Below are 15,425 nucleotides of genomic sequence, written 5' to 3'. Positions count from 1 at the left end.
TAAAACTCTGCAGGGCGCTGCAGCCCTCCAGGTGCTAAGTTTGTTACCCTTTCTCTATTCTCAACATTGCATGCATGGCTTACCTCTGAATAAATTCGAGAGAAAGTGCCATCTCTTTCGGGTATTTGATATTCAAAACATAAAACAAAGAGAATGTGTAGCTTAGGGCCACAATGGGAGAGAGGATGTGGTCGTTGATAATTTCCTGATCCACAGAAATCTTAAATCGTCCATCACCTTAAACAAATAGCAAACAGATATTTAAAATAAAAAATATAAAAGGCTACTTAAACTAAGTTTGACTTTTTTCTTTGTTTGTTTTAAGTCATCTGTATGTAATTTAACCTTTAAAATCCACATTTAACAAATGAAATTAAGGATTTATTTGTTGTCAATAGCAAACAAATAATAATATACAAAATACAAACCCATGACCAGAATACAGGGGTGCTCAAGGATTCCCTGTCCAGCTGCAATCAAGTCCTGTCATTGGTAGGGGAGGAAAACTCTATGAATGTCATGAACCATTTTCAATGTTTCCCTTTCACATACTTATGATAAATGACTAGTAACCTAAATAATATTTTACCCAAAATGTTTATCCATTTATTAATTTTGTTGTCTGTGTTTTTCACTTTTGAAAAGATTACTCTCTGACTTGTGCATATATATCTATATATATATATATATATATATATATATATATATATATATATATATATATATATATATATATATATATATATATATATATAGTACAATAAGCATAATGGCTATAACCTAAATTTTCATTACATCAAATGTGTCCAGCTACTCAGTCAGACCAGTCAATAAACTAATGTGAAGATAGTGTTGTTGATAGTACAGACTTTTGTACCAGTCAGTAAAGAAAATGAGCGCAGTTGAGCCAATTCTTAAACACTCTTGATTGGCCATCATATACATGCGTTTAACAGATATGACTGTGATTGGCCACAATGACCATTGCTTCATGTTCTTCACTGATCTCTCAGATCTGTCTATGTGCAAATATATTAGGGATCAACAAACAACTTCTATCAATTTACATTCAACCGTTTCCATGTGCTTCTGTGTGAGTGCTCAGTGATGATCGTTGTGACCATAGTCATAAATTTTACAGAGAGGCATGGAAAACAATTAACCATTGCTAATGGTTGTCTGTTACATTACAGTACATAAAATTTCACGGCTCCTAATGTGAATTTACAAACAGTACCCAATAATATAACTGACAAAGTAGGCTCTCTCGTTTGTACTTTTAACAACAGCATGGGGAGATGGTAAATACATTTATTAATACAGAACATAATAGATTATCTGTGGTTTCTAAACATTAAATAACAGTTAAAACAAACAAAACTTACTTCATTTTGACAGTAAAGATGTTCAGGGTTTTCCTTTGGCAACACCAGAGATCAGCTGGACTGGATCGCAGTGTTCAATCTTCATCCCTTTTGAATTAAGGAAGTCTTTCAGGGTTTTCCTTTTTGGATAATTCCTCGGCCAGCTTCATTTGCACCGGAAAGCCAAGGAGGGTACATGTGTGATCAAACAGGTGATCAGCTTCGAAAAGGAAAGGCCACTCTTCCAGTAATGCATTTACAGTGCTTCCTTTGTTGATGGTTGCACGTTGGATGCTATATGTTTCACCCATCAATTTTTGAGCACGCAGGACTCCTGAAGATCATGGGTTATGAAGGCCCTTTAATCGATCTTGTTTAGATTTTGGTTCATCTGGACCCTCAATAGCAGGCTGCCATTCCATACATCCATAGCGATCTGAATGTGTGAACTTTCTGCTCACTGCATCTTCATCCTCTGATGGGTGCTTTAATCTGAAGGATAAGGGTCTCTGAATATTTTCAACTCGGTTTTCTAGCTGTATAAGGAGAGCATCATATCCTGTTCCAACAACTTTTGTTCCACTGAGCTCTCTGTCTTGAAAAGAACAGGGATATTTATCTACAATCTGCTTTGCAGCGCATCGCAGCTTTGCTCTTCCTTTGTTTGGAAGTTACACTCAAGGTCTTTGGGTTTCTAGAGACCCCAGGCAACAAAATTTTATTTTTTTATTTAGTAAAATAATAATAATAATAAAAAAATAAAAAATAAAAACACTGTCTATAAACTCCACATGCACTATGCAGCTTTTTACATAATTACATTTATAAAAGACCCATGTTTTACATTTTATTCATGAGGATTTTTGGAAAATGCAGCTTTAAAAGTAAAAAATAACTAGATGGTTGAAAAGCTCTACTATTTACTATTTGACCAACCAGTTTTTTTGTTCAATCTGCATATTACTGAAATTAGAATTGTAACAGAAATTTAGTAGTTTAGCATATTTTGTAGTTTTTTTTTTGTTTTTTTTAGTATTAATACATTGTGATTAGAATCAAACCAGAAGATGTCACAAATATAAAAGTTGGAGTCTTTAGAATTGATCTATTTCAATCATCTGTTTTTCATCATTTACCAAATTTAAATCTACATTTCAGTTACTAATTGCAAGAGAACAAAAATTAACAGTTACACAATTGGCATGAACATCGAGCCTTTAACATCGAGCCTGACTTTCAATCCATATTCCAATTTTTTTTTTCTTCTAGATCTAGAAAGTGTTGACGTCTCTACAGAGTCTCATGCCATTTGGACAAAAGCACAGTAGACCACATAAAATTGTTAAGAGGACGAACAAAGCTTTTATGTGTTTAAGACGACATGGGTCTCAAGTGATTAATGACTTTATTTTCTCTAATCAAATTTACACATTAAACTTTGACATTTAGTAATTAACAACAACAACTAATATGCTAACATTCAATTCAAGTTTCAATTCAATTCAAGTTTATTTGTATAGCACATTTTACAATGGCTATTGTTCCAAAGCAGCTTCACAAAAGCAAATTATTACATAACAAAAGCAAATCACTACACAGCAGGATGCATTACAATACAGCAGGATGAACTACAATGCAGAAAGTTCAAGATAGAATTAGTCCAGACAGAAGGTTGAGTTTTCCTCGACGTCATCGCAGGAAGGTCATCTCCTCACTGGGTCCACTGGAGAGGCTCGGTAACTAGATGCCTCGGGATGTGCATCCCGAGGTGGAGACAAAAGGATAATTAGCGTAGCGGCCATTCATACTATTTTGAATCACGATGTACTGTAGCATAGGTTTATGTGAATCTTTATGAGTATGCTTTGCTAAAAAGATATGTCTTTAGCCTAGACTTAAACTGAGAGAGTGTGTCTGATCCCGAACATTAGCAGGAAGGTTATTCCAGAGTTTGGGTGCCAAATGTGAAAAGCGCTCGACCACCTTTAGTAGACTTTGCTATACGAGGAACTACCAGGAGCCCTGAGTTTTGAGATCTTAAAGAGCGTGTGGGTTGTAGCGAGACAGAAGGCTGGTTAGATAAATGGGGGCTAAACCATTTAGAGCCTTGTAGGTCAGTAACAGTACTTTAAAATCAATCCGGAAATTAACAGGCAGCCAGTGCAGGAGGATAAAACTGGGGTTATATGATCGTATTTCCTTGTCCTGGTAAGAACTTGGCGGCTGCGTTCTGCACTAACTGAAGCTTGTTTATTGAAGATGCTGGACAACCAGCGAGCAGCGCATTACAGTAATCCAGTCTAGATGTCATGAGCGCGTGAACTAAGCTTTTCTGCATCTGAGAAAGAGAGCATGTGTCTGAGTTTAGCAATATTTCTAAGATGAAAGTAGGCAGATTTTGTAACATGAGTGATATGGTGTTCGAAGGACAGGTTGCTGTCAATATCACACCCAAGTCTTTAACTGTCGAATAACGTTTATATCACATCCAGCTAATTGTAGTTTGAGCTCAGAAATTTGCTGTAAACATGAATTTGGTCCGATAAGAAGCACCTCTGTTTTATTAGAGTTTAATAGAAGAAAATTTCTAGTCATCCAGTCTTTTATGTCTTTATAACACTCTGTTAATTTAGACATTTCTGATAACTTATCAGGCTTAGATGAAATGTATAGCTGTGTGTCATCTGCATAACAGTGGAAATTAACCCTGTGCTTTCTAATAATGTTCCCCAGGGGCAGCATGTATATAGAGAACAGTAAGGGGCCTAAAACTTATCCTTGAGGCACACCACACTTTACAGGCATTATCCTAGAGCGGTCTCTGTTTATATCTACAAATTGATAACGGTCTGATAGGTATGATTTAAACCACTTTAAAGCCTGTCCCTGTACACCAGCGGTGTTTAAGCGCTCAAGGAGAATATTATGATCTATGGTGTCAAATGCAGCAGTGAGATCCAATAAAACTAGTAGCGAGACGCAGCCTCGGTTGTAGGATAAGAGCAGGTCATTAGTGATTTTAACTAATGCGGTTTCTGTGCTATGGTGCGGTCTAAAACCTGACTGAAACTCCTCATAGACGTCATTTATCTTTAAGAAGGAGCATAACTGTGCTGACACAACTTTTTCTAATATTTTTGATATAAATGGGAGATTTGATATCGGTCTGTAGTTAGATAGTTCATTAGGATCAAGTTGTGGTTTTTTGATCATAGGCTTAATAATTGCTAATTTGAATGGGTTGGGTACGTGACCTAATGATAGGAGGAGTTAATAATATTTAGAAGAGGTTCACCAGCGGCTGGTAATATATCTTTCAGAAATTTAGTTGGAATAGGATCTAATACACATGTGGCAGATTTAGACTTAGCGATTAGTTTATTTAACTCTTCCTGTCCTATGGTTGCAAAACACTGTAACTGAATTTGCTGGGTACTGAGTAAGGCTGGACTAAAGGACAAAGTTAAGGGTTGATTTTCTGTTATTTTAAGTCTGATATTATCCATTTTATTAGTGAAGAATTGTATGAAGTCATTGCTACTTAACTGAGAGGGTGTGCAGCGTTCTATTGCTGACCGATCATTTGTTAATCTAGCCACTGTGCTAAATAAAAATCTAGGATTGTTTTGGTTGCTTTCAATGAGTTTACGGAGGTGCTCGGCTCTGGCTGCTTTTAGTGACTGTCTATAAGTGCACATAATGTCCTTGTAGGCAATTCTAAAAACCTCTAGTTTAGTCTTTCTCCACTTACGTTCTACTGAGCAGTAGCTATTTTTAGGCGTGTGTATGACTATTGTACCATGGTACACTTTTATTCTCTCTAATCTTTTTTAACTTGATGGGAGCGACAGTATCTAATGTGCGAGTGAAGATTCTGCACATACTGCTGGTCATTTGCTCAAGATCATCTGCTTTCTCAGGTTTATGGAGCAGGTCAGATAGATCTGGTAGGTTGTTTGTGAATTTATCTACAGTGGTTGGGATAATGGTTCTACCCAGTTGGTAACAAGGTGCGGCTCGGTTAATCTCACTTACAGAGAGTTTATAAGATATAAGGAAATGATCAGTGATATCGTCACTTAGAGGTAAGATATCTAGGTCTAAAACATCGATGCCATGCGAAATAATGAAATCTAATGTATGCTTACAGCAGTGAGTTGGGCCGATTACATTTTGCTTTAGCCCAAAAGATGTTAATAAATTTGTGAAAGTAGCTCCTACTGTATTATTTGGGTCGTCTACATGAATGTTGAAATCACCGATAATAAGTGCTCTGTCTTCATTAGTTATTAAGTCTGAAATAAAATCGGCAAATTCCTTAAGAAAATCTACATAAGGTCCTGGTGGTCTATACACAGAGATAAGAGAAAGAGATAAGAGAGATTTCTTTGTTGCATCCATAAAGCGTAACATTAAGATCAAGCAGCTCAAAGAGTTATAGCTAATTCCAGTTCCCTGAGTAACATTTAGCTCCTGACGATAGATAGTTCCAACACCTCCACCTCGACCTGACCGGCGGGGCTCGTGCTTATATAAGTACCCTGATGGAGTCGACTCATTTAAACTGATGTAATCGTTAGGTTTCAGCCATGTTTCAGTCAGGCAGAAGCGCGTCAAAACTTTTGTCTATAATTAATTCATTTACAATGACAGATTTGGCGCCAGTGATCGGATGTTTAGGAGACCAAACTTTAAATATTGCTGCTGTTGACCGGTTTTAACTTTTGTTTTGATCGAGGTTATTTCTAAGGCCTGTCTTGGGATTTACTGATATATCTGATTTTTAAGCGGGACAGACACATTTTCTATGTGGGTAATCATACTCTCGGGTCTAACATTTACATTACATGGCATACTGTCAATGCTGCTGTTGTGTGATTCGTCACTTACATGAACAACAATTAAAGGCAGATGAAAGCTTAAGATGGAAACAGTGATTATAGCTTGGGATTTCAGACCTACTGGGGCCGCAAGGAATGCTAGGAGGGTTTTCTGATCAAATTGTAAAAATTAAATTGTGATATTTTTGTCATTAAAAAAAAAAAAAAAAGGTTTAGGTGTTTGCATAACATCAAAAGACAAAGCATATTGACACTAAAAAGATTGCTTACTCTCATCAATTCCAAAAAATAAATCAAAATTGATTTAGGAGCCATTTATAATACTAATTAAAACAACAACAACAAAACAAAAACGTATAAATGCCTTTCAGATTTTAGAATGGGGTCCCTTGACATTTAAAAATGTTTAAAACCCATACAGCATAGTTTATTGAAGCTGTGCAAAAAGATTAGTATTGTTGTAGTCAAACTATCAATCTGAATATCGCATTAAAAAAAAAAAAACACCAAACATTTGCTAACAAATCTAGATTAGCTTTTGAATTTTTAAATTTACCTGAACAGAAAGCTTGAATCAGCCTTCTGCACTGTATGGGTGGCAGAATTCCATCAGCGTCCTCAATCTTTACAAAGCTTAGGTCATCTACACCATTTACTCCAATAGCCTTCTGAACCATTTCTTTCACAAGCTCCATAGTGGCATATGTTTAAGCGGGAGAAGTAACTTTGCGCCTCTGTGGTAAAAAGCAAGTGGACTGTAGTCACTGAGCTTGTCAAGATTTTTTTTCGTACGCTCCAAGCTCAGGCACCCAACTGACAGTTTTTAGTCGCAGCAGAAGTAGGACAATAGCTTCACTCTTGATAAAAATGCTAGCTATTTGCTCTAACTCTAGCTGTCCCTTGGTGTACTTAAGTAAGACATGCATAACGTTTGCGTATGTAGTGCCTTTAACTTGGACTTTTTCTGTGATAACGGAGTTAAGCGAGGTAAGTCCAAAGTCTGTAACTACTTTTCTTATTCCTCTATCATAGAGCTCTGGATAAAAAGTAGTGGAGCACGAAAGTTCAACTTGTGGGCTAAAGAAACTGCCATGACCCTGATATGCCTGAAGCAACTGGTGTCTATAAGCCAAGGACTTTGTCACATTTTTTTTAAGTTTTACTTGACCTGATGCACCTTTTGAAATAGCTGTGCTTACTTTCATAGCGCATGGTCCAAGTATGTATGAGTGGACCAAACTGTAAAGTCAAGTCAGCATAGTGGTGTAGATAGTGGTGTTTTGGTCTGAGATTTACATGTGGAAATAACCGTTGTCTCATTTCCACATATACTTCGATCAGCACTTTCATGTAAGCAATCTGAGACTCTGAAAGTCTAGGTGCACAAACAAATTCTACCAACTCCTGAGTAGTAAGACAAGCTGCCAGACAGCATCATCAGCATCTGCAATTTTGCTGATCCCCAAGACATCTTAACAACTCTGCAGAAACACCATATTTTTCAAGATCTTTCGAGTACCTTGAAGAGTCTTCATTTCATTTGCCATCTCTGTGATTGTGGAGACTGGGACTAAATGCTTTGCCTCCAAAGCCAAGTAAAACAGAGCTAAATTCTCTGTGTAAGCATCTTGCACTTCATCCTTCCTTGGGTCTGCATCAGTCACATCAACTTCATGAGGTACACTATCGGAAACATGTGCTTCCTCACCTGAAGATGACTGTACTGCAACCTCACATAGATGAACAGGTGAAATCTGGGTGACATTCCAGCTTCTATGATATCTGGAAATATGTGATGAAAAGGATGTCTTTACATTAAAAGTCTTGGAACACCCATAAAAGGGACAAGTTATAGTCAGCCCCTCTTGTATGTGGCCACTTAAGTGAGACACAAGCCCTTTAATATCTGCATACTCTGTGCTGCAAAAATTCATTGAACACTTTAATTGCACAGACACGTTCCGGTTCCATGTTTGTCTGTCTGGATGTGTTCGTAACATATGAACGGCAAAGCAACTGAATGAGGAAAACTTTCTTCCACAGTCTTTATGGCCACACGAAAAAAAAACATTGTGTACATGTCTGTGGGTTCTGCAGTGCTTTAGATATTGTGATAATGAAACGCATTTAAATTCACAAACACTGCAAGCCAACATGACTAATACAAAGTTACTTTTTAAGTCTCGCACCAAGACGAAAAGTGCTTCATTTAAAAAAAACAAAACGATTTTAACTGAATGGCCAAATTAAGACCGGTCAAGAGAAGAAAAAAAAAAGTACCTGACCCTGATCCCTGACACACTTCATTACTAGTGTGGTGAAGTGACAGCCTTTTTTATTTTCTCAACATTTTTATCAATGTGCCACAACGTTATTAAAACGTGCCATGCTTGTAATAATACAAAACTACATGAAACTACAACAAGCGAATAAGATATAACTAGCACCTTAAATACAATAGCAGCGTTACTAAAACAAGTTGTGTTGTATAAATTAAGAAAAGAACAAAAACTAAATGCAAAGATATTTACCTCAGGGGCGTTAAACCTTATCCCGATTAAGTAAACGGTTTGTTTTCTTGGGCACACAATAAATTAGTCGAATAAAACTAAAACATAAGGGCACAGTCACATATATCTACATTATATCCACAAATAGCAAGTAAATCAAAACTGGATTCAAATCACTGAACGAGGACAAGCACAACATTAAATTAACTAAACGGGTCTAAACAAACTAATAAGACAGCACCTAAATACATTATTGGCGTTACTAAAGATTTAAAGAAAAAAACGTAAATTTTACGCAGAGGCGTTAATCTAAACCTTCTCCGAATTTGAATGAAATGTGTTAATGGCACTTGCCTCTCACGCACGCAGCGTTTCGCGCCACAAGGATCTTGCACCCACAATGCAACGCGTCATTAAAAATTACGGAAAACACCTGTAAACTAAAAATACGGAAAATTCCTTCAAATGAAAACAGACATTTTACTGTATTTTTACGGATTTTTTTACAGTGTAGCGTTTGATTTTATTGCTAACTTACCCATACTTCTCTACCATATCAGCCACAAGGATGTTTACCAGCATCTTACCGGCTTTATCACCGTCTAAAAGTCTGAAGGACACCTTAGATGTTCTCACAAGCTCATCTTTAGGATCACATTGGCTCCATGCGGCAAGTTGAGCTTTGTTGGTACAAAATTAAAACACCACTTTAGTGCGATCAGAATTTTATTTGGGATTAAGTCCATTTATAATATACTGAATATCTGATTTAAAAAGAAAGTTACGGATTATATGATTATTATGGCTTTTTTTATACGAGTAATAATAGTTAACTTCAACGTAAATAAGACTAAGAATAAAATTACTCTAAAAGTGAAAAATGTACCTTCCTTAATGAATTCACAGAAGTCAAAACCGCCATTTTTCACTGGTATTCGGATCCAGTTTGGGTTCCCTTTAGACTCCACTTGAACCAGCATTTCTTCAGAATGAAACACTCTCACAGGATAATCCCAGTCAGTCGGTGTGCTTTTTTAACAAGCTAACACAAAAATGCCTATAGTATCTAGATGAGACCAATACTAAAAACTAAAACACACACCACTACAGCTAACGTTAACTCATTAAACATTAAAAAGCCAGGTCTGCAGCACCTCGAAATAAACCTACTTTTGTTAATCTAACGTTAGCACTATGCAGCGCATTTATACGTTGTTCCACAGACTATATTTAACAAAACGCCAAGCATTTCTAGCGACTAGGTAAAATGTTTTATAAAGCTGGTCAATGTGTAAGATGGCGCCACGCTTCATGATTTAGGGTTTTGTATGAACTCACTATTTATTAATACGCTCCTTCATTTAGGAAATCCACGGACACGTAATTAGAGACCTAGTTTAGACCGCATCCACAATTTGAATGAACCTTACTGAGGTAACGTTATTAGTACAACGTGGTCCCGATTTATCTTAAAGTCACAAATTGATCAAATGTGACTTACACGACATATACTCCTGTGCATGTGTATAAAAATAACACTTATTTTAGCTATACCATGTGAGAACCTGATTTATCTGCTTTTTCTTCGTCTTCAAGTGAAATAAAATGGCGGACATAGTAAGTGGAGGTGTGGCTTTTTTGTTTTTACACCTCTTTGGATTAAATTTCACACTGACACCGTCTTAAAAATAACAGCAGTGTAATTTTATCACCATGTAGTGTTTAAACTATGTCAACACTGTTCATTTCTCCCAGCCTGGCATAGGCTGTTTTTTCAGTAGGTCCAGAAAATTTTACACAAGTGATTTTTTTTTTGTAGAGGTTTTATTGAATAAAATGTAACTCTACCTATTTAATAACTTGAATATAGTAAGATCAGTTTGAGGAGCTGACAGGAACGGTCTTTGTGAAGTCTACATTAGTATTCCTGTTTTGTGCGCTAAATTTATAATATTCTCCATCTTCATTTCCTCTGTTTTGTGCACACTTTTTACAGTATAAAATTTGCTCCTTGGTTTCGTGTGTGTGTTAATTTCTTAGAAATTTGTTTTTCATTTCGTCCATTAAGTTTGCTCTTTTTTTTTTTTTTTTTATATAAGCTTGCTGCTCGGAGACTCTCTGGTGAATGGCTTGTGCAGTTTCGGGTCATCCGCTTCTTGTACTTTCAGAAGAGGGATTCCTGTCATCATCTGCCTTCCCTCCTAAGTCACTCTGCCTGACTCTGAGCTACTCCTGACATTTGTCCTTGCTGAAACCATTTATGCTGTAGGATCTCCTCAATAGTCGCTCTCTTAGTTGGGTCAACAGTCAGGCAGCGACTTATCAAATTCTGCAATTCTGTACAAGTTTTTCATTGGTTAGTCATGTGTGTTCTTTCATGTCCATGACATGCTAACGTTGTCAAGTATGGAAATATGTAGCATGTATTAAACTTTGTGTGTTTAACAATCTTAATGTCACTGTGTTATTGGTAGTTGATTATTCTCTCACCTGTGGATACTCTAACGTTAAAACTCAGACTGCCATGCATCATGTCTTCAGGACTGCTAAAGGGTCGACATTTGCACATCATTGCGTACATCATTACACCCAGAGACCAGACGGTTGTTGGCTCTGCCTTGTATCTTAAGTCGTTGTAGTATTCAGGCGGGCAGACTCCTCCTGTTCATGAAAGCAAGGCATATTCAGGTTACAAAATCTATTTGCAAACAAATGTCACCAGAAACTTGACCAAATGTCCATTTGTTTTCATTAAATCACTACTCAGAAGTTTGACTTCTCATTAGGCCTCATAGTAACGCCAACTTACCTATAAAATCACCCAAGTAGCCTGTACTTTTGACGAGGTCACTGCAGCCAAAGTCTATTAGTTGGACTCGGTTAGTCGTCGTGTTGATCAGAAAGTTATTCAACTTAATGTCCCGGTGAAAGACACCTCGGTCAAGACAGTGCTTGGCCCCGAGCACCGCTTGATACATCAGGCTACGTGTCTGTAATTCGTTCGGCCAATGCATGTTGTTAACCACAAATTTGAGCAAGTCCTTGCAGGGTTCCGGATGTTCCAGGATGAGGATGAACCGATCCTCCTCTTCAAACCATTCCAGCATGTACACAATGTAGGGGCTTAATGGTGCCTGTGTCAGCAGCAGGTTTGCAGCCACTTCTGCAAACAGTGGCTTTGAACAGCCAGGCTAACATTAGAGAAAAGAGTAATTAAGAGTTCAATATCACATTTCACTTCTGTTTGCAATGTAATTTGTATGTAGTTGGTATTTAATTATGTACATTATGTCAACTTACTAGTTCAATATAACGGTCTCTTTCACACTTGAGGATGATTTTGATGGCAACCTGCAAAAAATAAATGCAATCAATGAATAAATAAATGAAATTATTTATAAGCGCACTGTATGTTACAAATGGGCAAACTGATTATATTGAATCTGCAAATTTATACACATATATACACACACATAGAAATATTTGTGATCATGATATTGTGATTATATATTTAAATTGATATTAAAAATGTTTTGGTCTAAGCACTGATCGATATCTTCTATATACATTTGGTGAATAAAGCTGTGATTCCTACCTTCTTGCGTTGATTTTTGAAGTCCCTCGTACACATCGTGCCAAAGCCTCCTTGTCCAAGCTCATCTCCCACTTCATAAATCTCATCAAATGGTACTGCAAAAACATACAAAGAGAGCATGTTAATATATGAGATTCAGTCTGACATGAAATCCTGTGGCAGTGCTTGAATAAATACATGCAATTCACATCAGATACATGGAGAATAAATATGCTCAATGTTTGAAACTAATGCTACACCCAAAATTGAACACAAAGCACGTTCAAATTCAAATGTAGTACTACAGAAGTATGAGCAGTATGAGATTTTGAGTTCACCGTAAGTCAGCATGTAACAGAAGGATTCTTTCAATTGCTTTTAGGCAATACTACTTTGTCAACAGTTATCATTTACGTTTGGAATACCGTATGAGGAATTATACATACATGTATACGCACACAGACAAGTGGAAATAGACTCACCTGGAGTTGGACGGCTGAAACAGGCTGCTCGGGTTTGATCCTTGATTCGTCTATGCTTGCAAGCAGCTGGAAATTTTGGGGTACTGGCTCAAGAGCTGACGGGCCTGGAAGAAGATCAGCTGAATCCTGCAGAACACGTTGGTACAAAACCGTTGTTCTTGACCAGGACAGACAAACCAGACAGATGATCTTCTGGAGGATCAGTCAGATCTTGAGCCATGGATCAGGACAGATGGACATTGATGACAGCTGAATCTTGTTGGGAGGATCTGATCAGATCTGGAGGATCAGTCGGATCTTGTAGAGCCATGGTTTCATGGACAGATGGATCTGACCGATGATCAGTTCTTGACCAGGATGAACTGACAGATGCCATCTGGAGGTCTCAAGAATGTTTCATGGATCCAACTGACCGATGATCAGCTGAATGCTGCAGAGCCAGTTCAAGAATGTTTGGATCCTGTGAGGATCAGCTGAATCGAAGCACAAAGAGGAGCCACTTTGTTGTGCTTTTTCTGTGTTGATGCACATTTTACAGCCCGCCACAATCTTTTGAAGAGTGTGAGAATGCGTTTCTTCTTCTTTGTGTTTGTTTGATTTTCTAAAAAACAGAAATGGAAGAGTTAAGAATTATCACCAGATATTACAAGGCACATTCGAACATACATGTAGGTATTAGATAAATAAACACTCAAAAGTAGGAAAAACAGGACAGAATTGAATTGACAGTAGACATACCTTCAGCTGGCTTGGGATCAGCTGGATTTTCAACACAGACTATCGGTGTGATGCTGGACAGACATGGCAGAGGATCAGGTTGATCCTGTAGAGTTATTGGCTCTAGGCCGGACGGGCCTGGCTGTGGATCAGCTGGATGACAGTGTGCTGCTGGTTCGAGATCAGAAGGACCACACTGAAGATCAGCTGAATCTGTGTCCGTCACAAGCTGAGGAGGGGCTGTTTTGTTGCCTCGACGAGTGCTTTTCACAGCAAGCCATGTCTTCTTGAAGAATGCACAAAGGCTTTTCTTCTTGTGTTTAGCTGGTTTTTCTTAAAAAAAAAAAAAAAGAAAAAGTCATACACACATTTAATATATTAAAAAGGAATTGTTGCAACAAAACTATTTCAGAGAAAGGAATTTTTCACAAGCTTGTTGTTCACCTGCTGGGCTGTTCTCCATAGCTGCTGCTGCAGGAGAAGCCTCTGGATTTGCTCCTGAAGGGTCAGTGATGTTTTTTTCTCCAGCTCTTATTGTATTATCTACTAATATTGAACTCTTTTTAGACTTGAGCTCCATTGATTACAGACAGAAACACTAGTGCTGTAATGAAGTGCTGGAAAACAGTTATTTTGAGTGTTTGTTCACGTGATAATCTTTCTGCTCTGATTCTCACTCAATTGATCACACTAGATTAGATTAAATGTGAGGCGACGATGAATTTATACTGTGGAATGCTTCACTGTGACGTCACGGATTTCACGTGACCTCACGTGTACTCTGCACGTGCAGCGCAAGGGGCCTCGCATAAACCGCATTATTTGAAAAGAGTAGGCTATTTTAAAAAACAAATGTTCATATAAAAAAGCAGAACGCAATATATAATCGCAATTTAATGCTAGACTCAATAACACAAAAATCCCGAAATCGGAAATAATTAAAGCTGCAGTACGTGACTTTTTGCGCTCTAGCGGTTAATAAACAGAGCTTCTTGCGGAAGAACACTGCAGCCGGAACTACTTTTATGGGTACGTCTACGGAGAATCACGCAGGTATGGGGCTACTCCGCAGCGGTACTTACCCGAACTAGTCCGAATATAAACACTTATTAAAACACTATTGGTGTACTCGCTTAGTAATTTTGTATATCCTGAACATAAAAACGTCTCAGACTGCAGCTTTAATTAAACTCTGTAACTCGACGGAATGTATAAATTTCACCCGTTTTCTAAAGACACTTTAAAACTAACGCTTGTTTACACAGACAGCTCTGCTCACACGAGTTAATAAAAAGCCCGCGTGGTTTCATTCATCCCGAGAGTGTGTTTTAACAATTAATTGAAACGACGGACAAACACAATGGCTTAGGTTTGATTTCGACATCCAAAGAGGAAAATAGTAGCTTTCAAACAAGCTTTCTGCATGTCTTAATCGAATAGCTAACGGTTCATGAATACAAATTTGTATTTAACATTAGGATTTTTTGTCTATCAAATAACAATTCTGTAATGTTGTTAACGCTAACTATAAGAAGAAAGTTTAACAAAGACTTAACTTCATTTTCTCTGTCAATCAACAAAATCACGTCAGCGTCGCCGCACTGCTGTTGCTATAGTAACGAATTCAGTTTTATCGTGCGTCTGATTGAAAGAGCAGGAGGCTACAATGTGATACTACACAACAGTAGTATTAGTTAGTACTCTGGAGATGATGATCTGGTGGGTGGTGCTTCAGAGGGGAGGTGGCTGTGGTGAATGCCTGACATGGACAGAGTGGCAGATAGAATCCTTTTTTGATTTGATGTCAGTGACGAATCACTCAGCAAGAGAAAAAGCAGTGGGTCCTTTTGGATCAGAGTCTGCAAAAGATCTGACAAAAGTCCTGTACCCAGGACCAGAGCAAAGAAATTTGTGAACAGTCCCAGAACATATGCTTA

General features: G+C 37.6%; 1 protein-coding gene across 1 annotated transcript; it reads right to left on the bottom strand.

The window, feature by feature from the left end:
• Positions 1-10,966: 10,966 nt before the first annotated feature.
• LOC122329151 (serine/threonine-protein kinase pim-1-like) lies at positions 10,967-14,282 on the bottom strand (the record flags this gene model as incomplete). The annotated part of the gene is made up of 7 exons (XM_043225354.1): positions 13,933-14,282; positions 13,510-13,821; positions 12,311-12,405; positions 12,016-12,066; positions 11,525-11,906; positions 11,206-11,376; positions 10,967-11,052 (listed from the first exon to the last, which is right to left on the bottom strand). Coding segments are annotated over exons 1-7 (1,233 nt in total), but the record flags the coding sequence as incomplete, so codon positions are not given.
• Positions 14,283-15,425: the final 1,143 nt, after the last annotated feature.

This window comes from Puntigrus tetrazona, chromosome 23 (genome assembly GCF_018831695.1).
Source record: "Puntigrus tetrazona isolate hp1 chromosome 23, ASM1883169v1, whole genome shotgun sequence".
In the NCBI taxonomy this organism is placed as follows: Eukaryota; Metazoa; Chordata; class Actinopteri; order Cypriniformes; family Cyprinidae; genus Puntigrus; species Puntigrus tetrazona.
The sequence above is the reverse complement of the archived record's forward strand: the minus strand, read 5'-3'. Positions and strand labels throughout refer to the sequence as shown.